At 40.1% G+C, this 26,992-nt stretch overlaps 3 protein-coding genes across 4 annotated transcripts in view; all 3 read right to left on the bottom strand.

Annotated features, from left to right (window-relative positions):
- Window positions 1-355: 355 nt before the first annotated feature.
- Window positions 356-3,919, bottom strand: mrpl28 (mitochondrial ribosomal protein L28). Of its 2 annotated transcripts, none has more exons than XM_026193457.1 (6): window positions 3,776-3,919; window positions 3,028-3,333; window positions 1,609-1,761; window positions 1,393-1,527; window positions 1,207-1,293; window positions 356-781 (listed from the first exon to the last, which is right to left on the bottom strand). In XM_026193457.1, exons 2-6 carry the CDS (start codon window positions 3,310-3,312, stop codon window positions 686-688), a joined length of 756 nt encoding a protein of 251 aa, XP_026049242.1. In that variant the 5' UTR covers window positions 3,313-3,333; window positions 3,776-3,919; the 3' UTR covers window positions 356-685. The 2 variants fall into 2 exon arrangements, with proteins under 2 accessions (XP_026049242.1, XP_026049243.1); XM_026193458.1 differs by lacking the exon at window positions 3,776-3,919 and adding an exon at window positions 3,713-3,764.
- Window positions 3,920-5,718: 1,799 nt separating this feature from the next.
- Window positions 5,719-12,176, bottom strand: LOC113037005 (zinc homeostasis factor 1). The gene is made up of 6 exons (XM_026193697.1): window positions 12,046-12,176; window positions 10,026-10,637; window positions 8,874-9,155; window positions 8,487-8,764; window positions 6,629-6,816; window positions 5,719-6,292 (listed from the first exon to the last, which is right to left on the bottom strand). Exons 2-6 carry the CDS (start codon window positions 10,633-10,635, stop codon window positions 5,989-5,991), a joined length of 1,662 nt encoding a protein of 553 aa, XP_026049482.1. The 5' UTR covers window positions 10,636-10,637; window positions 12,046-12,176; the 3' UTR covers window positions 5,719-5,988.
- A 6,361-nt stretch (window positions 12,177-18,537) lies between these two features.
- Window positions 18,538-26,992, bottom strand: part of ppp1r37 (protein phosphatase 1, regulatory subunit 37) — a 46,043-nt gene continuing 37,588 nt past the window's right edge. Inside the window, exons 8-13 of the mRNA XM_026191277.1 lie at window positions 26,143-26,255; window positions 23,288-23,429; window positions 23,017-23,183; window positions 20,714-22,352; window positions 20,517-20,594; window positions 18,538-19,405 (exon numbers count right to left, since the gene is read on the bottom strand). Of these exons, the coding sequence (XP_026047062.1) occupies window positions 20,518-20,594; window positions 20,714-22,352; window positions 23,017-23,183; window positions 23,288-23,429; window positions 26,143-26,255 (2,138 nt within the window). The 3' untranslated portion in view covers window positions 18,538-19,405; window position 20,517. The remainder of the gene's footprint in view (window positions 19,406-20,516; window positions 20,595-20,713; window positions 22,353-23,016; window positions 23,184-23,287; window positions 23,430-26,142; window positions 26,256-26,992) is intronic.

Here is a 26,992-nt window from a genome sequence, read left to right as displayed (position 1 = left end):
GGTAATATTAATTAGCAGATAATTTTTTCACTCTGGGTTTTGCTACCAGTCTATGTGCTTCACTGCTGTAACACCTCTGCTGCGACACTGGTGGATATTGTTCTTTCGATAATATTCCGACTTACTCAAGACCCACTGTCACAGCCATGTCGATATCAGCACAGGTGGATGTATTTCAGTGTGGACAATGTACAGTGACATCTGTGGATAAGTAACACCTTAACACCATGTTAACTGAAGGAAAAGGTACATATAAACATATATTATATGGTTTGATAATTGTGTTTTCAAATTGAAGTTATTTAAAAAAGAAACTCATTAAATATTCTTTACAAAACAAACAAACAGAATCAAGTTTTAAGAGAAAAGGAATCTTTTATTTTCTATACATGTGCCTCATGTCAGAGCTGCTCAGGGAATATTTACACCATTGGAGGTTTTTCCCTTAATTCCTGAACTTCCTTATGCAAGGCTGTTAAATGCAAAGAGGAATAATCCATAAGTGAAATAGGATAAATAAGTATTAAACCAACATGGCTTAGTTTCTTCTGTCACTTTCACCTTTGCGCTCTTCTCGGTTGCATTCAGAAACAAGGATGTGGGGATTCAAACTCTCCACCAGATCCAGAGAAGCTTCACAGTTCAACCTAATAATTTTTTCCAGTTACACAAATGGTTCAAGATATCACTTCTTCTCTATGACGTGTGGCTCCAACAGTTTCTTCATGTGCAGCTCCTCCACCAGCTTATCCACACAGACCTTAAACAGAGGTTCAGGTTCCTGAAGGACAAGAATATAAAGACAACTAAACATGTTGGTCTCATGTGTAGGCCTTTCTTTTAATTTATTACTGCAACATAGATGAATAACTTAAAAATGTCAAAAAATGCTTCAAATGTAGCTTAAGAGAGATTTATCAAAAGATGTATCTCATGACCTTTAAATGTTACAGCTCATTTTAATATAAAACAAAGAATAACATTGTCAGCTTTCATCTCAAATGGTCCTGGAAGCAACACTGTGGTTTTAATAGGAAAAACTAAGGGTTCAAATCCATCAGTAAAGAGGCCTGTGGATAAATAGGAAACAGTCTTCCTCCTGCAGGGTTTCCCTTTTCTCACAACCTTTTTCTGTAAATGTAATGTCACATACCGACACATAACTCACTCTAGACACACCAACTTAAAACTTAAATGACTCATTACTTTGTGCTCCAGCTGCCGCTGTTTCTCCACAGCCTCCTCCAGACTTAGACCAGCCCACTCTACCACTTCTTCTGGGATCTCAAACTGCTGCTCACAGAGAAAAAAGTGGGAGTATTATTTATTTATTTTTTCCTTTGATGACTTTACTCACCGGGTCCTCGGTTGACTCAGACATATTGGACATACCTTGTATTTCTCGTAAACTTTTTCTCGTTTAATGGGGTCATTAGGGTAAAGCTCTGTGTTTTTGCGTGCTAAACGAAGCAGCATTGCCCTCTTCAGGTCCATCCCCAGTTTGGAGTTGAGGTCCTCCTTTGGTGTCTACAACCAGTCATTAGTTAGAGACACATGGAAAACACAATAAGAAAAAGTTCGTGTTGAACCGGAGTAGTTTTCTCTTACTTTGAGGATATAATAGTCGAAGCCGTAAGCAGCATCGATGAGGTCCAGAGTGCGAGCTGTGACTGGGATGGTGAACATGTGGTCAAGGATCTCGCTGTAAAGTTCTCTCTTGAACACTTGTGGTTTCCAAGTTTTCCTCAGACGAGTGGACATCTAAACAAAGACAGTTTAGACAACTTTTAAACTATTTCAAAACACACACACGAAAAAATACATTTGAGTAAGTAAAACGAGCACTTTTTAAATTTTCTCAGGTTAAATAATAAATATATCACATAATATCACATGAGGTGGTTCACCACAAGTATTCTCATTGGCAATAGTCAAATATATCACTGAAAATAATCAGCTGCTTCTCCAATGAGTCTGTCATTATCAAATGACCTGTAGCTCCACTCTATTAAACTACTACTGCAAGACAGCAGCAGTCAGAGTTCATCCCACAGCTCGTGGAGAAAAACAAACTCCTCACAGACTTGCTCTTAAAGAAGAAATAGTGGTTCTGATCAAGACAAAAGCCTCGTGTGACCTGAAAGAGGAGCTGGCACATAAATCTGTCTCGGTATGATTCAAATAAGGAATTATTATCGTCATTATTATTATCATTATTTGTAAGGAGATGTTTCCTCTTTTGGTTCAGGTGGCGTTCTACTACAGAACTATGGTGAAGAGGCGCCTCACCTATTTTTCACATCATCTCTCACCTGTCAAACAGAGATATATGTGCAGGTGGAGGAGGTGGTTTGTAGGCTCACACGGGCCTGTGAGCGATTTAGTGATTTCCTTTTGAGGCAGAATTTTGAACTTTTTTCAGTTGTTTACACTTTCCCCAACCTTGCTTGGATCTGCTGGTTGTTGTATTTGTGGTGCTCCAAACCCATGTTGCCAACAAGGAAGCTGCAGAGTGTCCTCTATTGGACAAACTACAAAACATCAGCACTCATAATATAGCTGAAGGACATTTCTCCCATCATCTTTACTTTTCTGACTTTCATTTATCAGCTGTTATAAATCCTGATACTGATCATGTAGAATTTTTCTCTCAGATTAATAGATATAAACGCTGAACTTTCACAGCCAATAATACAGCAGGTGATGTTCTTCTTTAGCAATACAGCGCTTTGCCATTTTTACTAAGCAGCAGTAAAGCTTTTCATTTTCACCCAATTCATATTTTCAAGATTACTTTACTTTTGTGAATGGTTCTCTGTAAAGACACAATGGCTTGATGCAAATCAAATGGAGCAAACTCAGGAATACAACTTCTAATGCTCTGTTCTTCAGAAGCTGCCCCCTGCTTTCATACAAGCATTTTATATAATATAATATTCTTATAGGAAATTATCAAAAGAGGAAATCAAAAGAACACAACAGCAGCACGAAAAAGACAAAAAAAAACCTATTCTTCTACAGACTAACTTTGTCATTGTTGGCATATCTGTAGCCCGATATCCAGCCCTCTCCTCCCCACAGGCCGTCCTGGGACTCTGGAGGGTAGTAGATTGGGACTGGGACATCCTGCACCCGTTCCTTCAGCCCCGTGTTGGGGTTGGCTCGGTACTGGACTCCTAGAGGCCTCCAGTGGACAGGTGTGGGTTCCTTCTGTTCAAGTGACTTGAGGTAGTGCTTCGGGAGACGAGCATAGATGCCCTGTTTCATTTTAAGGGCCTCCCACACTTTAGGGGAGTACTTCAGAAGAGGCATTTTTGCTTTTGACAGTCAAATCTGCAACACAGAGGGATGAAAGAACAAAACTTAGTGTTGCTTGTATTGACCAATCAAAAAAATCAACAGTGTTCCAGTGTTTGCAGGTGTTACAGCTTTAATACATACAGAAAATATTCTGGTGCAGAAATAAAAGAGGAAAAACTTCCTGATTTTTCTGTGACAGGTTGCATTCTTAAAACAATGAAGCGAGAACTGCGATGAAGACTCAGAAAGTATTTTTTTCAGTTCCCAGAAATGCCTTATGTAATTACAAGCTGAACATTTTTCTGAATCGTTTATTTCTTTTGATAAATAACTACTGGGATACAGAAACAGAATAAGTTTGATGATATTAGCTGATCGTTAACCAATGCAGGCCAACAACACAGGTACACACCGGCTTATTTAATGAAACAAGCCCTCCATAAGTGTCTGTACCAGCACCATTAAAAGGTCTCACCGCGTAATTAGAAAAAGCAACGCCGTCAAACAACAATGGAGATTTTAATCCACGTTTTCTCAACATCAAGCCAGCAAGGGCATCGTGAATCCTCCGCTACTGGCCGCAACTTCCGCGAAGAGCAAACAGCGTCACATATGATTGGCCGAGAGAAGACGTCACTCTGTCGCTTTTTCCGGGCAAACCGGATGTGCACCCACGGGCAGAAAATAAAAATGTACTTTAGACCAGAACAAACGAAAGACGCGTTCTTGTAAAATACTCAACATATATATAAACGTGTTATGTTTGTGTTTCTTTCATCTTTTTGCATCAAAAGCTTCCTTTAAGAATCTAAGCGCTGTGTTTTGTTCATTATTCGGTAGAAGTATTCTTAAAATCCTTCATTACTTATAAGCAGCATTACACTTAATAAATGTACAAGAAATCTGTTTTTTAAACCCTAACGTCAAGGTGTTTTTGTCTTTTAGTCAGTTAATCAGACTTCATTGCACACTTAGCGTGCAGATAAATAGAATGAATTACTGGAGAGAGAAGCTTAAAGAAGAAAAGAAATCCTTAAAGAGAACCTAAATCAGTAGTAGAAGAGATTCAACAAGAGACGATAATCTCTCCATAGCAGGGATTGTAGTTCATTGAACTCTGCAGGAAGTTTACTTAAAAAGAAATAAAAATATATAAACAATCTTTTTTTTTACATATATGTGTTTTAACAGTTGCAGATGTGTCTATCTGTCACAAGACGGAGTGGAGACGGTGTACAGGTAGGGCTTTGTTTGTGAAACCCTTCTGTTTAAAGTGCTCATGGTTTGGAGGACCATTACCATCTCCTGCATTGAAGAGTTCAGATATTATTTTGATACTGATATATAGGAGTCCGTAAACGTGAACTTTTATTTTGGAGAGCAATGACGAAGGTTGACAGGAAGTGGCACAATGCGTTTTTAAGTGTTTATACAACACAAATCATTAATCGCTCAATTAATCATCATTTCAAAACTGTTCTTCGCCGTTACGCCCGAAAGGTGGAATTGAACCACTCTGCCGCTAAGCAGCTACAGGTTTGAAGCCTGCACCCCGGACCACCGAGGCTCATCCGGGCACTTACTGACATCCTCTTTACGCGTATAAATACCCCATACCTTTAATACTCATCTGACTCACGGTGCTACATACAGTGACTGTTTTAAGCGTGCTTTAATCAAAGATAGGTCACAAAAACGACCGTCTACTGTAAGACAGATAATCTAATCTTTCTTGTGCGAATAAATCACTGAAGAAAAGACATGTAATCAAGTCTGCGCTGTTATGCAAAGCAGACGTGCTTTGATTGGCTGTCTGAAAATATAAAGGAGGAGACACGGATTTCTCAAAGGTAAGCTGCATCATCACCGCTACAACAGAATCCAAACAGCCGACCGCTGATTATGGCTGTATTGCCTTTGGGTGTGTTGTGCTGAATAGAAATATTATTATATAGCATTCAAATTATAAATAAAAGACTAAAAATGAGAAATGCATAAAGCCTATTGATCAGATGATGTAAAGCGGTTTTAACAGCTGTAAACGGTTTTTAGAGGCATCTCAGGCACATCTCACACATAGCTGAACTCACCTCCTGCTCTTCTCTTCTTGCTTCATGGGACTTTGACTTAAACACAAGATATTTTTCAAGATCACAAAGATGTTTAGCAGGGATAAGAAGGACTCACATGGTTTACACTTACAGGAAATTTACCCATAAATGTTTGTTATTGTATTTTAGATTAACTCCAACTTTTCCACACAGTATCAAACTCGTGTAATGTTGCAAATATAGCATTTCACGATGAGTTATAGCTGTAGCCAAATTTTAATCGTAGAATGATATTTGGAGTGAACAATCTGGAGCAGTGAATCATTTTTATTACTTCTTACTCCTGTTTTAAAAAAAACAGAACATATTAGAATGAAGATTTGTTTTATTGTACAACTTGGAAACACTAACAGAGTTTTCAGGCACAAGTATGGCGACATAGGGGATTACAAAAAAAATCGAAACCATTTTACTACACACTGCATAAAATTTCTTGGAGTAGCACCACAAAACTCGAGACTGATATTGAGCTTATTCGGGTCATTTTATTTCCTCACATTTCACCATCTTCCCCTCTCCGTCATGAAATGAATGTGATGATTAATTTCTTTCCTCCGTGGTTATTCTTTGGTTATTGTCAGAGAAAAGTGTTCTCAATGATCAAAGTCTGAGGCTCTTCCTTTGTTTCTCCACTCGGTGGCGCCAGGAGGCTCTGGATCGCCTCCTCTGGAGGAGAACAGCACATACTCCTGGCACAGGCCTTTCCGCAGGAAAGACTGCACGCCAGGGGAGGTGGTGGTGAGGGGTCCTCTCTGTGGATAACAGGAGAAGCTCCGTCCTCGCTGCCTAACGAGGTGGAATCAAACTCTGGTTGAACAGTGCAGCAGCTCACACCTGCACTTCGCAGCACTTTAGTGACTCCAGACATCATTTCAGCACACCTGCATACATGTGAAATGAACCTGCATCAATAAAATGTCGCATTTTGAATTTAGACAGATCATATTTATGATAGCCACTCAGCAGTGACAGTTAAAGTGAGACTGGTGGTCACATTTTGACCACCATGTTATTATTCTTTGACTCTATTAGAGTAACCTTGCATTATGCAAAGTTAGAAAAGGATCCTTATTTAACATAGAATGGAAATAGAATGCTAGAATAAAAACGTTTAGTTAGATATGTGCACAACAGCTCCTCTTTAAGTACATTCCCAACTAAATACTCAGTGCTGACTGTCAGAACACCACCGAAGAACAGAAACCTATTCGTCTCACCTGTGTGCTGGAAATCCCGTGTAGCAGTGCAGATGAACAGAGGCCACAATGAGGGATTCAGTTAACTGCCAGACGTGGAGGTCGTGCACAGCCTGCACTCCAGGCAAGCATGCAATCCTCCGCCCAAGATCAGTAACGCAAATATGTGGTGGTGTGGCCTGTTGTAGCAGCAGCCCATACCTGTACAACTACAGAGGGAAGCAAGAGTGAAAACAGAGGCCTGTACTACGAAACACACTTTGGAAGTGCCAGAAAGTGATTGGCAGCATTTGAAGTGTTGTCAGAGAATATGGAAAAGGGAAATAGCTGCAAACCTATAATATTATTATATATATCATATATAACCTTATTGTAAATCCTGTGGACTGCCCTCTATCAAAATATATATACATACATGTATATATATTCATACATATACATGGATATGGCACATAAAGAAAATGGATACAAATGTCAATAATAGACATTCAGTCAGACTTTTGCACAGAGAACTAGGATGGTCTAAAGTTTGTTTTTGTTTATTTGTGTTTGTTTTTTCACAAAAAAAGCACCTAAAGTGGAGTTTTTTCTGATGAAAAGCAGTAAAGAAAAATCAGTAAAACTGAAAATCAATAAAGACTCTTAGATACAAATGTAGTTTTTTTCCCCTGTTGGCTGCAACCAATTTTATTGTTCTATAAACCAGAATATCTGACTCTCAAACAGAGCAACTATTTGCGTCTGCTGACCTTATATCGAATTTATTAAGCCTACATTTGAATTATGTTTTTATATCTATTCCTGACTTGCTTGCAGACATTTAAACCACCAATTTAATGTGAAAAACTGTATTTTACACATTAATTTATTCAAATACTTGATTTTAATCCACCAGAATCTCTTGTCCATAACTGCATTATTTCCTTCCTGACTTCAAATTGGCTAAAACTTACTAATGCACTAAGTCTATACCTGTCTTACTTACCAAAGTGCTTAAAGCACAAGCATATTCTAACTGTACTTTTAATAATAAACTACTGTACACTGCTTTTCCTCTCACACACTCTCATAGTGTGGATTTACAGTTGTGTTGTTTTCAGTCCGCATTACGTGTTTAACCTCTTCATAGTTTTCCTGCAATATAATTTTATTTGTAAAATCAGTTGCTCTGCTGCCAGTTAACTAAGTAGATTATAGAAAGATACTCTGCTTGAGATGAACTCATCTGTCATGCCAGCTCTGTTCTAGGATGCCCTCTGGACCCAGTGGAGGTGGTGAGTGACAGGAGAACGGCGGCTAAGCTGTCATCCCTGTTGGACAACGTCTCCCACCCCATGCAGCAGACTGTGACAGCACTGAGCAGCTCCTTCAGTGGGAGACTGCGGCACCCACGGTGTGGGACGGAGAGATTTCGCAGGTCTTTCCTCCCCACTGCTGTCAGACTCCACAACAAAGACTTTAACTGAACAAACACACACATCCACACATGTGCAATAACACTAAGTGCAATAATCTTTTCTGGCATCGTTGTATTTTTACTCAGTTGTATATAGCATTCGTATTCTATTTTTATCTTATTGTATATTTTTATTCTATTTTATTCTACTGTATATAGTATATTATTTTATTCTATTCTGTACAGCTGTGTACTGTATTTATTCTTATTGTATTCTAATTTTTGCGTCATAACTTTTGCACTGTCCACTTCCTGCTGTGACAAAACAAATTTCCCACGTGTGGGACTAATAAAGGTTATCTTATCTTATCTTATCTTATCTTATCTATTCTGGATGCAGACTAGAGGCCTGTCTCCAGACCTTTCAAATGATTACAACTTTAAGTGTGTAGTTTAGCATGACATAAACACACAGAGCGTGACCTGCGGTGCAGAGGTGGCAATCAGCGTAATGACAGCCAGCAGAGAGAGGCCAGGATCCAGGTAAACCAGGAGGCAGCAGGCACCAGAGCTGTCGATGACCTCCGGGAGGATCAGTAGCATCACCAGACTGTTGATCAGGCCCAGAAGAGACGTAAAAACTCCCTGAGTGACAAAGATCAATGACAGGAGTCTGATGGGCCAGCGGTTGGTTGGAACCGGATTCTCAGTATGAGGTAATGACTTGCAGACGTCAGAGGTTTTAGACGCATTTTGACTCTCTGAAATAAGAGCAAAGAGCAAAACACATGCTTTGAAACTGTTGTTTGGGCTAAAACACAGGAACCTGAACAGAAAAAAAGTGGACAGTCTACAGAGCTGAAGTGTTACCATGATGTCCCGTGCAGGTGTTGTGTTCAGGATTCTCTGTGAAATCACTCTGACCCTTACAAGCCTTCGAATCTTCAGCACTGCTCGCTACTTTAAATCCAGGCGGGTGAACTTCTGGCTGTTGTTGCTGACTTTGGGCGTCAGTGTCAGGGATGCTGGAGGTTACCGGATTGCAGAGGACGAGCGCCTTGCTGTGGAGCATATCGTGCATAGCAGACTCAACTTTTGATACACTCGTGTCTTCGAATTCCTCTTGGCCCATGGATTGCTCCTCAGCCAAGACTGTGGGAGTGGAACACAGGAATGAAAAGCAAACATGGACACCATTTGATCTTCCTTACAGCTGAATATACACTGCATAGCTACATTAGAGTACATAGCTAATAATCCATTCCCAACGTCTACATGCACTTGGCCTAATCTAGCCATTAAAAAAAAGCTTTCTACTCTTCTATAAATTGATAATTATTTTTGAAAATCAACTATTGTGGCAGCCTTACCAAGATGTTACAAATACAACTAATTCTAGCAACCAAGGGTGCACCAATATATCTCTTTATCTGCTGAAGTAAAGTGAAATGTGTTGTAATCTACTGTGTCATTTGTAAGCAGCCACATTTAGTGTGAATGGGAACTTAGCCATGTCCAACCCCTTATTTCTTCATCATTTTAAGCCAATACATGCTGGCTGTAGCTTTATGTTTATTATACCGTCTAATCATTTCATTCCTCTTGTGTGATTCTCATTCTAGAAGTCTACTGAAGTATCTTTGCATGATTCACAGATCAAAATAATCTTTATTCCTCTTATATTGAAACTTGGCAGCAGCTCAGTTCATCTTCTGCATGAAACAAGCTGTTTTAGCTCTTTAATGCTTTAATACCTTTAAATCAGCAGCAAGTGGGCAGGGCGTCTGTGCTTGCAGCAGAGTACAGATATTAATATGTATGTGAGTGTAAAATATATAAGAAAAGAATATAAGAAAAAACAAGAGTGACTAAAAAAACAGATCTCAGGTCTGCGGTTTGAAGCTGTAAATCTGCAGGATTGGATCAATGCTTACCATCCCTGATGGTACAATGAGCCGAAGAGTTGTGTGCAGGTAAATAAATTAGCCCTTTACCTTCTTTCATTATTTTTTTGTGTGTTACCTTTTTGGTTAACTAGTAGGTGAGATCCAGTCTCTTCCTCGCCCACCCCGGTCTTCTTATGTCGCAGAAGATCACAGCTCAGCCCGAACACAAGCATCTTATAGAGCGTGCTGACTACTCCAACCACCACAAGCAGCTGGGGTTGATGCACTGGGTGTGGCTTCAGGAAAAAGTGGATAATTTCCATGGAGTATGAAATACATAAGGAGACCAGTAGGAGGGTAGAAATGAAAACCCTCACAACCTGAACCCTGCTGTTGTGGTAAGACAGACCGCAGTTTAGAGCTGCAGGGGAAATCTTTGGGGAGAAGGGCTGATGAGGGTTGACCACTGATGGTGTCTCATGGTTAGGCTGAGCAGTGACTGTCTGGCTACCAGCTGGAGGTTCAATGGAGGAAGCATGTGGAGAAGTAGAGGGCTCCAAAGCGGAGAGCGATGTTTTAATTGTGCTTGCAGTCTGAGGAAGAGGAAGAGCCAGGTGCATGAGGATGAAGAGCGTGTGGAAACCATCCACCAGGGTGATGAGAGACTTACACAGCTGACTGATGGCGATCTCGCACATCAGCAGCAGAATGGTCACTCCCAGCATGGACCAGTGTAACACCCGCATTCCTGCAATTAAGAGTACAGAAACATTCAAAACACTCAGAATCTGAGACCCCACTGTTTGCACTGAGGTCTAACATGAAGGGCGACAGTCACATAACACATGAACAGGTGACTATAACCACATGTTCTGGCATAATAATAAATAATAAGTGATGACCATTTATAGCTCAATCTAAGTGGAGATGTTTGTTGAAAAAACAGCATGTTAGCACTAACACCTGATACCAGCTACCAAGCACGGTGGTGGGAGTGTAAGGATTTGGATTTGTTTTGCAGCCACAGGGCCTGTGCACCTTGCAGCCATGCAACATGAACTCTTCTGTATGCAAAAATATCTTACAGTCAAATCTGAGGCCATCTGTCCGACAGCTAAAGCTCGGCTGAAATGGGATCATGCAACGGGACAGTGATCCTAAGCTAAGCAGGAAATCTACAACAGAATGCCAAAAGAGCCAAGGTGTTGTAATGACCAGGTCAAAGTCAGAACCTCATCTGACTGAAAGGCTGTGGTAAGACTTTCAAGGGAGCCCACAAATCTCAGCGAACTGAAGCAAATAATGTGAGAGGATAAAGTCACAGGGATGAGATGTATGTACTTTCTCACAGGCCTAGATAGAGTCTTTTGAAAAACTTCTTTCTTAACAACATGTATGCAAACCATTTATGCATCCAATGGTTGAATGTGTTATTATTTTAAAGTCAAGAAAAAAAGGAGTGAGAGAGTGAAATTCATAAAAAAAATAATAACTTCAATAACTATTGAAATCCATCCATTCACTGATTTTCTCAACTGCTGATCCAGTTGAGGGCCATGGGAGAGCTGGAGCATATTTTTCAGCTATCATAGAGCAACAGGCAGGTTACACCCTGGAGAGTTCATCATCCACCGCAGGAGCTACAAACGGGTCAAATGTTTCACAAAAATGAACATTTCAGAGTTAAGAGCTGAATTCTATCCCTGAAGTCAGATTAAGTTTTGTCCTTGCCTGAAGAAACAAACTCAAAGAGCTACACTTTGTGTTGTGATGTTGCAAAAGCATCTGTTACACTCAAGGTCAGGATGTCAGCTGCATGAGCCCATACAATTCACACAATTCACCACATGCCTCTGTGCCGTCTGGTGCACTCATGACTTCTCAGCATACGCGCACTGATGATTGAATAAGTAGAACTCTTATACATGAAATGAAGCATTGCACCTTTTGAGGGCTTTTTGTTTGGTACTTTAAAAGTCATTTAAAGCCTTTTATTACTCTCGCGATTAAAATCTTGAGCTAAAGACGACTTTTTTTTTTTATAATTGCAGCAGTCTTGGTTTCAGAGAAACAACTTTTCAAACAAGAACACGTTTCAATCATGAAACCTACGACCAACTTTCCACAGCATGTCATATATTCTTAAGTTCATTTACCCCAGAAAAGTGGATGTCCCTCAGCCGACACTAAAAGGTAAGTTGGACTCCTGGATGTGATCCGTGCAGCTGAAGCTGAAAAGTGTCATTCATGGTGCTCACCATCTCTCACTCTCTCTGTCCCACCACACTCCTCCTCTGCTGTAATCACAGTCATGTGAGCAGGGGAGGGTGTGGGTGGGATCATCCCTCGTTGGTGGGAGAAAATACGTTGAAAATACGTTCACACGGCCCACCCACTCTTCAGATACCCTCCAAGCAGATCAAGTGAAGCTTATTTGCACTAATTAAACCCTGATTGTGTTGTCAGGATTATATAATGCCATCATGAGGTGAGACCTTCTCAGCTCTGCCTTAAACTATTTAGGATACTGGCATCCAGTCAATATTATAGCTCCATTACCAATGGACTTGCTGCCTTCAGCTGGCCTGTCTAATTATAGTGGGAATCAGGGTATAACACTCTATTATAATTTGGAATAAACTAAATACTAAACACTCTCTAAGCCCCCTACTGGTAATAAAATGTTCATTCAGATATTCATTCAAGTATTTGCAGTATATGTACTGATTATTTCATCGTCTATTTCTTGAAATATTTATCAAAGGAGGCAGAAATATCATATTTACTGGGATTCGCATATTCTTATATTTATTCTATATATTCATACATACGATCTACAGCACATTTGTGGGGAGAAACGTTCATGCTTCGATGTCAAATCTAAGCTCATGTGAGGCTGTATGTTTGCCAGCTCAGTTTGTCAATGGGCCAAAATTTGATGAGTGAATTCCTAATGCTTTGTTCCACAGGCAGAAGGGTCAACAAAAAGTCAATGTTCAGATCACACATAAGAGTTTTCTCCATAAGAAGGCGAGTACTTTAGTGTATTTGCAGTAATTTAAGTTTAATCAAGAATCATTTTAAAATCTTTCCTTTTAAAAAAAAAAAAATTCCTTAGCCCCTGTGAGCTCGGTGGATGTGCTGCACCCTCTCTGTCCCCCTCTCGTGATCCTACTATGACGCTGCAGTCCCATCGGCCCCTGCTCCTTAGTGTCAGCGTGAGGGGGGTTGTTTCAGTCCACTGGACTGTGGATCAACAGGCCAGATAGGGGCTGACACCACAGATAAATCCCTACTGTTTCACCAGCATGCCAGCACATTCCTGAGGCACAGCTAAACCCAAGGAAAGACCCAGCGAGGAAGCATTTGATCACTTGTCGCTGTCCCGAAACAGAAAGAGGGAGCCATAAAGTTTGAAATATGGCCTGTTATACCAATTTCCCCCACCTCTGTTTTTTTTTTATTCTGGGACTGTGAATCAGTGAATCAAAGCTTAAAATCTTTACACTGACCCTGCAGCCCCTCTAGAGGTTTTATCTCTTCCAGCAATCTAAAAATAAAACTCTGACACATATTTGTATATAATTGCTTAAACATCAAAGAGTCATCAAGCAACCCCAAAGGACATGCCGTTCTTTAAAACACCTGTGCCTGTCTGGGTCTAAATGATTAATTATTCATTTCTGGTTGAGTTCATGTTAGTGGTGGGGAAACATGGTTAGGTTGTATTTTTTCTTCTTCACAGAGGGTTGGCATCCTACTTAAGAAAGGATAAGGCACCCTTGTTAACTATCTCACATTAACAGTTAATCGAGATCACATTAGTCATTTTAAATATGCTCAATAGCATTTCTGCACTCTGTGACTTTCTTTTGGCCCTCCTTCTCGGGCCTGTTGCCTGAGAAAATCCAAGGCTGTCCCATAAGTCTTTTGATTTTTCGAGATAGTTGTACATAACTAAATGTGATGGCTAAAAAGACAACAACAAAAAAAGCCACCTTTAGCCTATGTGCAGCAATTACATGCTCACTAAATAAAATAGTCTGGATGGCAACTAAAATGCTTCAGTTGGGAATGTTAAAGGAAATGTTTTAGTATTAGATCCAGTTCAGCTAGTTTTGGTTTAGCTTTAGCTCAAAGCTCACAACAAACTCCATAGATGCCAGCTAAAACAATAAGCTTGTTCAAACATACAGATTCAAGAATTAATACATTTCACTGGTGAACTTGGTATAATTATCAGATCAAACTGCATCTTATTTATTGATGAAAAATAAATATTTAGGTATCATTGGTATCATAGCCAGTACAATATGTTGTTTTTAGAGGTGTTTAGGTGATATCTGAGAGTTCATTGGATATAATACAAATACTGTGCTAGTATAAACATATATCCATGAAAACTACATCCAGCTTTTTCTGAGGTGGTCTTGACCAAAGAAATTCCTCTCATCTGCCAACTTAGACTAAATAAACAAATCAAATCCTGGATGGATGCCAACAGGAGGAAACCAAAAACGGAGATGCACTCTTGAAATCACACTTCATTTTAATATTGATTAAGAGAACACTGAAAGAAAGGGGAAGCTCACTGATCTGGCCCACTTAATATTAAAGTGAGCCATATGAGGCCCTCGATGTAAAAAGAATTTGACAACAAGACTAAGCACAGTAAGAATCCAAATAACACAGATGAGCTCTGTGTGATAGACAAATTTTGATCAAAGAATTACATAAAGAATTTTAACATCACGACCCTACGATATATAGCTGACACTCAGAAAATTATTCATGCTTTTATTTCCTCTTAGTTCGATTTCGGTAAAGGCCTTGTATGTCAGAAAAAAAGTCATAGCTTCCAAGTGAGCAGCTGCTGTCTCAAGAATTTAGCTCTGTTTAATCCAGCGTCCCTGTGTGCACATGAAAAGCAATTTCCTTTGAATCGTTCTTCACTAGAAGAAAATCTGTGTCCAGTTAATATTTATTAAACCACATACCTGGTCCTGCTCCTTGCTGTGGGCAGTTATCAGCTTTTTCTACTTGAGGAAATTAAACGTCGGTGGAGAGATTCAAGAAAACTTCACACTGATGAACTTTTCAGCCATCTGCCCCGAGGTCCACAATCACATGCCTCGTACCAGCGTGGAGATAAACAAGCCTCAGGTGCTTTTCGAGCCATATGATAAGTCACAAAAGAAGAAAACGCAGGAGGCCAACAGAACATTAGGAATGTTTTATTTCAACGAGAATTTCCCCACGGATGCAACAAAACCAAAACTGTGCAGCAACAGTGTCACACAGTTTGTGTCCCGAGATGTAAGAGTCCAGACTGAGAAGAAAATCCTCCAAATCTACACCGAACGTGATTACACTACACTGACTGCAGGGCAGGTTTGGGTGGGTGATTACAGGCACTGATGACAGGAAGGACGTTTTGTGGCATCACAGATAACTGTTGCAATCGGTGAACACAGAAGAAAACTGAAGATTGAATGAATGTAGGCCTGTGGTTCCAAACTTGAGGGCTAACATTAAAATATATTTCTTTTCTTCTTAAATAATCGAGTAGTTTGGTGTCTGGCCTCTGGAAAATGACATAATTAAAAATGAATTAATAATAACAAACCAGCTGAGTGGTCAGAGCATCGCCCCTTACAGCAGTTGAAGTAAAGGAAAGATCACAGTTTCTGTTTACAACTGTAAAAGTTTACAAACATGAAAAACAAAAAAATAGTGATTCAAAATGCAAAGATGAGCCATTTCTGGTACTTTCTTCAGCATTTCAGGATTCATAATGTAACTTTGAAAACAAAAAACAAAGAAACTCTGTGACATTTACTTGAAACTTGCACCACTTTGGGGCCTCTTCTCAATTTTCTCTCATTCTTATATAATTGGGCGGGGTGGATTTGTGTGGTCAAGAATTTGTATAGTAAAACATACAGAGCAGAGCTCCCATCGCTCTCCACACCTTCACTCCAGGACAGCCTACTACACCCTAGAGGGATGAGTCGGTTCACACTGGGGAATAGTTTCAGGAGAGGGAAGTGTTTCTCCTGGAATCTCTGTGGTGTTCTAATAATAACGCCATGACTTCTTTTTGTTTTATACTTAATTTCAAAGGCATGAAATAGAAATGACCATAGGACAGGAGGGAGAGAGAAACAAGGATCTTAAGGAACAAAAGAAGGTAGCTAAAACATGCTTTTCTCCTTTTTCTGAAGCCAACTTTAAATTTAAAGGCTGTGAAACCCTGGTGCAGAGAAATGGGACACTTGTTTATTTTCCATCAGCCTGCTATGAAATTTGACTGACGATAAATCCAAACGAGTCCCCTGGTGCCAGTTGGTAAATGCTAGGAAACAGCCTCATTATTCACAAAATGAAACATGCAAATATTTAGCAAAGAATAAAAATAAATGAATAAATGTTGAACAGGTGGACAGAGTATAAAGATTTTCACACTTATTGATGTCTTCATGGAGTTTTTGTAATGCTACTTTTAGCAACTTCCTTATTGACAATCGGTCACCACAGCAGGCAGCACGTTTGATTTGATAGATTTATTTATGTAGGTGCCAGGTGCACTTCTTGACATCACCACAGAGGGATTTGTATCTCCTCCCCAGGATCCTTCTCCATTGTGAAGCGAATGAATAAACCACTGCAGTATTGAGCCACCAGAAATACAACGATAAAGTCAGCTTTCAAAAAACACCTTAATTTCAAATCTTTTCTTACGATTGAGATAATATGTGAAGACCTGAAACTAACAGTATACTCTCATTACATCAGCCAAACATGTCCTATAAAGAGTAAAATGCATGGATGTGTCAGTGCGTTTGGTCACACAGTATTTTAGTCCTGGTCAAGTTCTTAACATGGGGATCTTTGCTCAATAAGTTGCTATGGTCTACTGTAAAATTGTCTTATCTGAAAACAAATAAATTAAGCATCCAAAGCAAAAAGCAGAGGACTGTCTTAAGATCTTTCATTTTTGGAGCGTCTTCAGGTTGGGTATCACTGGTCTAAAGGGACTCAAATGTAGAGATGTCTCAAGTATAAGTCCGATTTCTGTTAGTTGGAGCAAAAGGTGTGTGTGTGTGTGTGTGTGTGTGTGTGTGTGTGTGTGTGTTGGTGGTTGTTAATCAGAATTTGAGAACAGCCTGACAAGCTTGAAAAGTGTGCATGCAACTTGAAACTATGTGTAAAAAACAAAAACAAAAACCACATTAATGACACAGCATCCGACGTTCAAGTAACATCGTTATCAGTGACAGGCTTTGGTTTAACGTGCCTGCGAGGAGCCGCTCAGCAGTGCAGAAAACAAGCCAAAAAGAACAAAAGAGCAACAGCACATTTCTTTCCTTTCAGAGGAGCCGTAATCATGTCAGTGCTGCTTGCTGCACTTCTTAACACCATTTTAATTGCCGTTACTGCAACATATTGAGCCTGGTCTGTTATTACATTATTTGTAACCCAAAACTTCATCCAAATCATTCTTGCTGTCATTCATGCATTCGTGTGCAGCTCCAAGTGGAGTATTTTCCATTGAAACATACATTCAGTCATATTATTAGTTATTACATGCATTTATTTGAGGAACAAATTTTGCCATACATAACTTTGTGATTACCAGCACAGTTTAATTAAGTTAACAAATTATTCTTTAAAAAAAAGAAAAATCTAAAATTAAAGCATTACAAACAGTGGGAGCAAACTATCGTTTGGGTGTAGAAGAGCAGGAAGGTTGAATGCTGCTCCGTCGGCAGGAAAAGAAATCCAACCTGCCGGTATCTGCTTCAGGGAGGAATTATCAAAGTAGAGATACCTTCTAACTGCCCTGCTCTGAAAAACTATGGTCAGGAGTTGGATTTTTACAGACATCAGCACGTGATTCTGCTCAGACTGTGATCTCCTTTGGGCCTGTGGGGAAACAGCCATCACTGCCCCCTTGTGGCCACAGATTCACACAGCAGCGCAGCTTTAAAATATGTTGCCTCTTATGCCCACCGCTTCTTTGTTTTGCTGTTACCGTTTCTAATCATTCAATCTTATTTACCCTTCCTCTCATTTTTATTAGAGCCCCTCCCCCCTCAAAAAACAAAAGAAAAACTAAATATTTCCCCTAGTGTGATATGATATATACATCAAAAACTTTAAAGCAAACCCCTAATCAGAAGAAAGGAAAGGAAAATGGGGGGGTGGGGGTCAAATAAATCAGAGGGCTCATAAAATAAATATAAAGTAATTGATTTCTCAAAACAGCCAAACAAAAAAAACCTGGACACCTGCCCCCTTAGGAAAAAAATCAAAACAACACTGAATCTGAAGTGGTGAGACTGAAGGCAACATGATGAGGAGCGAGAACATAGGGGAGAGATGGCACGAAGTGCCAGTGGAAGACTGAGGGACCGGAGGAAAAGAGCGGGGAGATGACGACTGAGACCAGGCTGTTTTTCCTTACACTTTCACACAACAAAGATCAATCGAATAAAGCAATCACTGAGCTGCAGAGAATCAAAGGAAAAACTGATTTTTGCCCCGTATCGCCCAGAAATAAATCAACCAAAATCAGACGTATACATTTCTGATATTCACTAAAGTTTTCTTTTCTTTTCAGCGGGGAACAAATCACCGACTCGGTGAACTCTAAAAAGCATTTTTATTGTAGCAGAAGCGAGCGGGAGACGGTTGCAGCTCCTCCGCGTCAGATCTGAAAGGTCTGAGCGGTGGTGGGAACGCCGATTCCTGAGGGGCCAAAGTGAGTACAGGAGGAGAAAACAAACAGGAGAGGTCACTTTGGCAGAAGTCCCTTAGAGTTTAAAGGAGGGAGTGGGAGACACGCACACAGAAAATGTTGACACTTAAACAGACACGTTAACAACTTCAGCTTCTGTGGATATAAAAGCCTTAAAGAGCGACCTACTCCAACCTCAAGTGTTTAAGCCAGCAGGTCTGATGGGCAGGGTCTACCACTGTTCTTTTGTCTTCTGTCACGTCACATCATCTGTTATTGTCTTTGTGTATGTATGTTACAAAAAATCCTTTTAATTACTATTTTTTTTTTTTTAAATCATTGTGGAGACCTACAGAAGAGCGCAAGGAGCTGTGAGGAAGGTCCGTCTTTGGTTAGTGTTTCATCCTCTCTCTTTTGTCCCCACACTTCTCTTCATGTAAAGATTGCGGCTGACAAAATGTAGTGACAACAGGTTGAACTTTATTTCTCTCCCCCTCATTTCGCATATTCAATGTGCATGTGTGTTTCAGTGGTTGGGTGTAGTGTGGATGTGGAGGGTCTCCTTATGTCACAACTGAGCTCCACAGGCAAATCTTGCCCTTCAAGTCTTTTCCATTATTTGTTTGTATCTTCCTGTACAGAGCTGCGAGTTTAACACTGGGTCTTCTGTCCTTTATGAGAATGCTGTGTTGGAGGTTATGACAAAAACTTGAAGGGCAACCAGTCACGTAGCAAAGCCAGACAACTTATGCTGTTTTCACCTGTCCCGACAGTCCCTGTGGAAGCAGGAGAGAGGAGATAAACGTTTTAGAAACTGAACTTTGATCCGAACCACGTTTAAATATTTCATTAACCACACCATGAAGCTGTATTCATGTACACACCAGAAAATGGTCCATTTCACAATCATTTGCACTACAGAATATACTCTTTGTGGTTCAGTGGAGGAAATGTGAGCAAGATATACTTGTATATAAATCCACTTGGCCTTCACATATCAGCACAATCCAGCACCCCACACACACACACACACACTCTTACTACCAGTGAGCTGGCAGGCTAATGTCCGACTACAGAGCTGCCCCTCTGTTACACAAGTGTTTGAAAAGCTGCAGAGCATGTATGAAAACATCTTAACACTTCTCTTTGATACAAGCATTGCAACTAGTATGTATCATTTGTTTCTAGGCTACATGGATGATGACATTTAACACCTATTGTTTGCCCTATATAAGATCTGATTTATGACTGGATGTTATTGGTCATATGAGATTTAAGATTGTGCTGTTTCATTGTCTGATGAAGAGCAGACACTTGTGTTTTGCATCATTAATGTCATTATCTGCACATTTGGTCATTTTATTGCGTTTTAAGTTGTGAGAAATAAACTGTAAACTGAAATATTAAAAGAGCAGAAGCAGAAAACACAAAGTGCCTTTTCTGTCATTTTCGTGCTGTTTTTCTACCAGAAGGAGAATGTGCATAGAACGTGCTACATATTAGCACCAGCTTAACACTTTCCAGAAGCAGGTTCTGTAGCATTTTCTGCAAAGGGTTCTCACGTTATGGTTGGTCTTCATCAGTTGCATACTTTAGAGAATAAGGCTCGAACAAGTACACAAATATTTGTTTTCTAGCCACTAGAGCCGGATGAAGTCTCATGAAGGGCAGCTTTGAAATCCGGCCAATCAGAACTGACTGGGCTCTTTAGGTTTAAAGTAACTGAGGCTGACATGAGGGGCTGTTAGAGGGCAGGCAGAGACTCGTGTTTATTTGCTGATTAGCACAAACAGGAATTATGTTTTTTTTATAAGTTATAATGCAACAAAGTAGTATTGCTTCAAGCACACTCTGCAGCAGATTAATAGTGTGATAAATGCTCTATACCTCACGGTGCATCTCTCCCAGTCTCCAAACTGGCTTCCAGCAGCAGTTCCTCCAGGTCCTGTCCACAGCTGACACTCACTACACGAGTGACACATAAGAGACTTTAAAACAACCTTTCCACAACAACAACAACAAAAAAAATCTACTGAATGCGACCTGATTTAAAAAACATGACATCAGTGTTCACACATTCTCACCGTGCTCCATCACACAGCTGCCAGGCTTGGGGCTTTCAGTGTCGAGAAGATGGAGGGAGAACTCAGGTTTCAGGCCATTGGGCAGAGCAGCACCGACCACCTCCCCTTCTAGAGCCTCAGCAAAACTCTCTCCCTCGTCTGCAGAGCTCTCGTCAGCCGATTCCTCCCTTTCAACCGGTGGATTTATTTGAGTGATGGCTTCAGGCCAAGATGAGGTGGGGTTAGGACTTTGTGTTGCATCTCCTGTTTGAGGATTTGACTCCTGTGCTCCACCCTGAGTGACAGCTGGTGCCTGCAGATCAGTGTGGACAGAGGGGAAAGACTCTGCTTCCTGTTCATGTGCCTCTGGTTGTTGCTTTGGCCTTGGCTCCTCTTGGTTTGGCTGTTCTGTCTCTGCTAAACTGAGTTTTTCATTTTCTGGTAAGCTGACTAATATTTCCTGCTTCTCTTTCTGTAGAAGCGTCTCCTGTGTTTGGTGTGGTAAGCAGGCCTCCTCTGCCGCAGTTACTACATCATTTGGTAGCTGTTGCAGTCCAGATGTTAACAGTTCCTGCTGTGTAGGTAAACTAGTCTGGGGTGGATTCAGTTCCTCTGACTGTTCACGCTCTCGGGGTATCACCTGCCAATCATTTCCTACAGGACCTTTCGCCTCCTCTTCCTTTTTGTTTCCTTCTACACAAAGAGGCTCAGGTTGGGGGCTTTTAGGGCTCTCTGTTACCTGGTCTGATGAGGAATTTAAAGGCGGAGCTGGTGACTGTAGACTTGGATCTGTGTTTTCAGTTGTAGACTGTGGCTCTAGTTTGCAGGTCTGTGGAGTATTTAGTGCTAAAGGACTCTGCTCTGTCATTTTAGAGTCTGTCAAAAGAGCAGGTGAGTTCTCCTTCATTTCCTCCTGTGTCAGTTGGGTTTGTGTAGGTGTCTGAATTGTACACAGGGGTTGTGTCTGCTGTGTTGTGTCTGCAGGAGTCTTTGAGGGCTCTTTAGACTGGCTGGGAACAGCAGGCACACTTAACTGGAGCTGATGCTGTTCAGGGGGGCTCTCCACCCGGGTCACCATGAAAATCTTATGACCCCTCCCAGGGCTTGAGACGGATATGCAACGTCCAGGAGATGGAGGTGTGCCCGGAGGAGCTGTAGATTCTGTGACGGTGACAGAAATTACGCTTGACCCTTTGGACGGTGAGGCTGAGGATGTATGTGAGGCACTGAGTTGAGACTGTGCAACCCCTGGATGGGTATGAGTAGCAGTCTGGTTTGAGAGAGTGGAGGAGTTTGAAGTGGAAGATTTTGTTACCACCTCGCTTTCCTCCTCGTCCTCAGTGTCAGAGTCAGACTCCAGATGAGTCTGGGGAACATCTGAGTCAGAGCTCGCTCCTGACTGCCTGCTTGTCTGCGTTTCATTTCCTGCCGTTTCATCGTCTTTATCCTCTACGTCACCTCTCTCCTCTGATGCTGATTCATGCTCCTCCTCTTCCTCCTCCTCTTCTTGCTCTTGCTCTGTGGCAATTTCAGCCATAGAGGCAGACTGCTTCATCTTCTGCTCATTATCCTCTTTTTCTTTAGCAAGGATGAAATTCCTCTTACAACCATTCTGGATCTCAGCCAGCAGGGCACGCTGTGTCTCAATAAAGCTCTTTACCTAAGAGACAAAAAAATCAAAAAATACAAAAAACACATTTCTAATATGCAAAACAGTCACTGTAACAGGGCCTTACTTCTTTCATTTGTTTTAGCAAGAAGTATGTTCTTTCACAACACAATCTTTTTTTTTTTTTTTTTTTAAAGGATGGCATCGTGCTGGCATAACAGATGGAGAAGATCATAAGTACCTCTCCCCAGAAAAAAGACGATTGTACTTTTGTTGGGGATTAACTAACAACTGAGATCTGTTGCCTATTGGGTATTTATCAGAGCAGTGCACATATCATATCATAATATCAGCATGGCTCATCAATTTCTTTTACAGTTTTTGGACAGGAGAAGTATTTGGCACCGTCCAACAAGCCACACTAAGCTATACCTAAACTGTAAATACCTGTATTAGGTTTTGGTCTTCTCACTGGAATTGCTGAAAATGAGTCATTTTATATACACTGAAAACATCACCTCCTCTCCTTATGAAGTTAAGGGGGCTTCGAAATCCAGGGAAAATATTGGCAAAGTACAAAGGCACCTAATTTCAACCCAACAAACACATTTGTACACAGCTGAAATGGGATAATGCTGCAGAAATATTTGGACTATGTTCAACCATCTCCTTCCTGTCCTCTCTACCCTTTACCATTTCTTATTCACATACTCACAGTTTCTTTCTTGGGCTCCCGGTCAAGGTCGAGACGCAGCAGAGAGGTGTTAACCTTCAGGGCAAGAGACAGGGCCATGAGGCCACCTGTTTTAATCTCATTCTCTCGAAGGTCCAGGCGCAGCAGTCTGGGGCTCTCAGCAATGAATTCGGCCACAGCCACAGCTCCTAGAGCACACAACAACAGGAGGCCAGTCAAAAATGCCAAAATTCAACACACACGCACACACCAGAAAAAACTACAGCTGAGGAACAAATACATCATTTCCTACCTTCACAGGACAGCTTGGTGGAAGCAAGGCCCAGCCTGAGCACAGAGCGGTTGGCGATCAGCCCGTCTTTCAGCTTGTGGACTCCTTCGTTACCCACCGAATTATGGCCGAGGTTCAGAGTCTCCAGACTCTGTGTGCATGGCTGAGAGGAACAATATTTAAATTACAAGTGGAAATAATAATGAATAACATAATCACAGTGTTTTGCTGTGTTTTTTAACAGTACAGGAATAAGTACAGAAGTACAGTACAGAATGTCTATTCTTATTTAATACACTTAATGTACAGAATTCACCTGCTTGCTGCATACATGCTACATACATGCACATTCACATAATGTACATAATATATAATGTTCTTCCTCTCTCCCCCCCTTTTGCACAAGTTTAGGAGCGTGTCAGGTTACATTTCACAGTGTGTTATACTTGTATAACTACGCATGTGATGAATAAAGAACCTTGAACTTGAATAAGCTTTGTACATCTAGTGTAATTTTAGAAATGTCAAAAAATAAGCAACGTTGTACTTTATGCAGGATTCAATGCCTACATGAAGTGTTTACAGAAAGTCATTCTCTTTAAGTATCATTGAGATTTGTTTTAAAGGTCTCATCCCCAAGTAGGCAGTTTTGATATTACTTACTATTTACTCATCCATTAAGAGTATTTATTAAGATCATTCCTGTTAGCTAGTGCTAAAACGTCAAATGCCCATTTAAATGAGTGAGCACCAAGCCGTGCTGCTTTTACATTTTTGGGCAACATTATCATTTCATAACATTTTAGCAGCCAAGTAAACTGTGGTCAAATCCAGGGCTGTGAATGATTAGCCAAAACAATCAAAGGTTCTTTTTTATCTGTGAGAATTGAAATTTTAGGACATTTTGTTTGAACAAAACAAACAAACAAAAACAAAAACCAACAGACACATTTATTGGAAAAATCTCAGAAATACTGGTTTAAGTAATCGAAAGGCAAAGACCACCACAGGTTATAAAAATAAGTGAATCCCTCTTATAATTATTAACATGTGTGGTTTAAGCATAGTTATCTGCCACATTAGGTTTGATGATAAATTTTTAACCCATTTTACATTATTGCATTTCCTTTTCATGTAGCTTAAAGTATATCCTGTTTTTATCTAAAAAAGTTTGCTTACAATAACAATTTGTTGAAAAGTTGTCTCACAATGCAATCACACTGAACCTAAGAATCAAATAAAACCGATGGCTTTATGTACAAGATACAGGTATGGGTCTATGTAACAAATACAGTAACTGTGATATATACAAATCAGGGCCATTGCACCTCCTGTGGGCCCAAGTTCCAAAATTCCAGGCTTCAGAAAATGTAGCCAGTTGGCCAATGACACCACTGGTGCAAGAAGCTTTAAACAGAGCTGCACACTCTACTGTATGCAATGGAAAACAGCACTTGTCTCCAATAAGATATCCTTATTTTGGACTTATCAAACAGTGTCATGTAATGCAAGTTGCCTTTTTGTCCACATAACAAACACGTCCACTTTAAAGACCATTAACATTGAACCTCAGTTTGATAAAGCATGAAACCTGGATGTTGTCATTCTGATGCTGCCAGTTACGTGGGTCCAGAAGGAAGCGTCTCTATGGCTACGGTAGCTTTTATGTATCACATGATGGGAGCTGGCTATTAAAATGAAATTCAAAAACTACATCATAGGTTAAAAATGACAAACAGTGAAGCGTAACTGCAGCCCTGCCCATAATGAACATAACTACACCAAGTCAACAAAATTAACCAAATCTCATTAATCACCATCAATAAACTGGAAGTAATGAGATCAACAAATGTACTGCAGTGGATTCATGCAGTCATTTATGTTATGTTAGTTTTTTCTTTTTTAATATACCCAATGGTTTGCAACAAGACCTCTGACCACTACATACAAACAGAAAAAAGGCAGTTATCTGTCCTTGACAAGGCTGAAGATGGAATGACTCATCAGAGTCTGTAGTACTAACACAATAAAAAGATGGAAGGAAAGGACACTGAGAGGAACAGATAATGACATTCAATCCCTCAATGACAGATGTGCGACTTCAGCAATGGATTATCTGTAACTAACCACTATGAATTTATTCCAGGTTGAACTGGAAATGGCACGACCAGGACATGAGATCACATTATTCACTTAGTGAAATACGTCAACACAAAATGTCAGGTGTATTAATGACAAGTTTATGCGGAAATGTCCAGTCAAATCAGACGTCATAGCACCTGTTTGCACAGCACACTAACACACCAGCTACACACCTGTCTAAAGTAATTGAACAGCAGTTTCCAAAAGGATATGCAAGTATGAATGCCCATGAGGAAAATAAACAGAGTTCTAAGTCTTATTTGTCCAGACATTAAGGAGTGTGAAACATAGCCTGTGCAACCTGAGGAGAAACTGGAAACCCCCAACCTTGCTACGTCTGCTTCAAGCAGAGTCCTGGATGTGACTCACCATTATTCCAGTAAAGATGACATGCTTTATGGGTAAAATGTATTACAATAATTAAATTACAGTCATAAACATTGACTGAGGTAGAATTAAAATGTGCACATGTGCAGGAAAGTGAGCCCTAGCTGGGGGTGGAATATCCTAGCAGGATATTAAGAAACGAAGAAATAAATAGCAGACTTCTATTCGGATCACTTATCTGACAGAGTTTAAAAAAAAAAAAAAAAAAAAAAAAAAAAAAATTGCCTTCCAGGTGCTTTTTTCTTTTCTTCTTTTTCTAAGTTTACACACATAGGCTGTTAAAACCTTCAATCAATGTGCCTGACTTCACTGTGACCAAGTGTGTGTATCTGTTTGTGTGTGTATACCAGTGCAGCAGCAAGGTAGCCCATGCCATTATGCGTGAGCTGGTTGTTCCATAGCACCAACGTGACGAGGCCTTTCCTCTGTTCTTTTAGTCCCTCACACACATAGGCCAGACCTGCACAGAAACACACACAGACCGAGTTCTGATGAGCATCTAGAAGATTACTGTAATGTTGATGAAGTGCAGTGGAAAAAACTTTAGCAACTGTAAACTGTAAAGCCCATATTAATATCCCTATGCATTGTCACAACTTCTATTGATATAAAGAAGACACATTTGAGGATTTTTAGGACCCCTTTAATGTCACTTTAAATGAAATCTAAAAGTGAACATGCAACAGAAATACAAAATATATTTCTTCTGCATAAATACATTTGCTTTAGCTTAAAACGAACAGTAAGGAAAATGGTTAAGTAAAAAACAAGCCAAAAAAAAACCCCCCACACCATTTAGCCAGAAAATGAAATCGGCAGCATCAACATGGTATGATTTTTAATTTGAGAAGTAGATAAAAATGAAATGGTTGTGAAAAATAATATTCCAGTGTTTCCTCAATCTGTGGGCCAGTGCCAGGACAAAGTAACAGGAATTATTATTAACAGTAAACAGTAATAACAACATATTATTATTATTATCACTACTACTACTATTGTTGTTCCTATTGTTAATATTATAATTCCTTTTTTTTTTTCTAAAGACAGAAGTGACAACATATCTAATTAGCCTATTGTTACCATTAACCACTAAGATACATGTAATTATTGCCTTGAAGGCCTGAAGTGTTAGTCAGACTACAAGGGAAAAATAGAGTTCATTATGTTATGACTAACGAGTGGTTCAGCTAATATCTG

Source organism: Astatotilapia calliptera, chromosome 14 (assembly GCF_900246225.1).
Source record: "Astatotilapia calliptera chromosome 14, fAstCal1.2, whole genome shotgun sequence".
Taxonomy (NCBI): Eukaryota; Metazoa; Chordata; class Actinopteri; order Cichliformes; family Cichlidae; genus Astatotilapia; species Astatotilapia calliptera.
The sequence above is the reverse complement of the archived record's forward strand: the minus strand, read 5'-3'. Positions and strand labels throughout refer to the sequence as shown.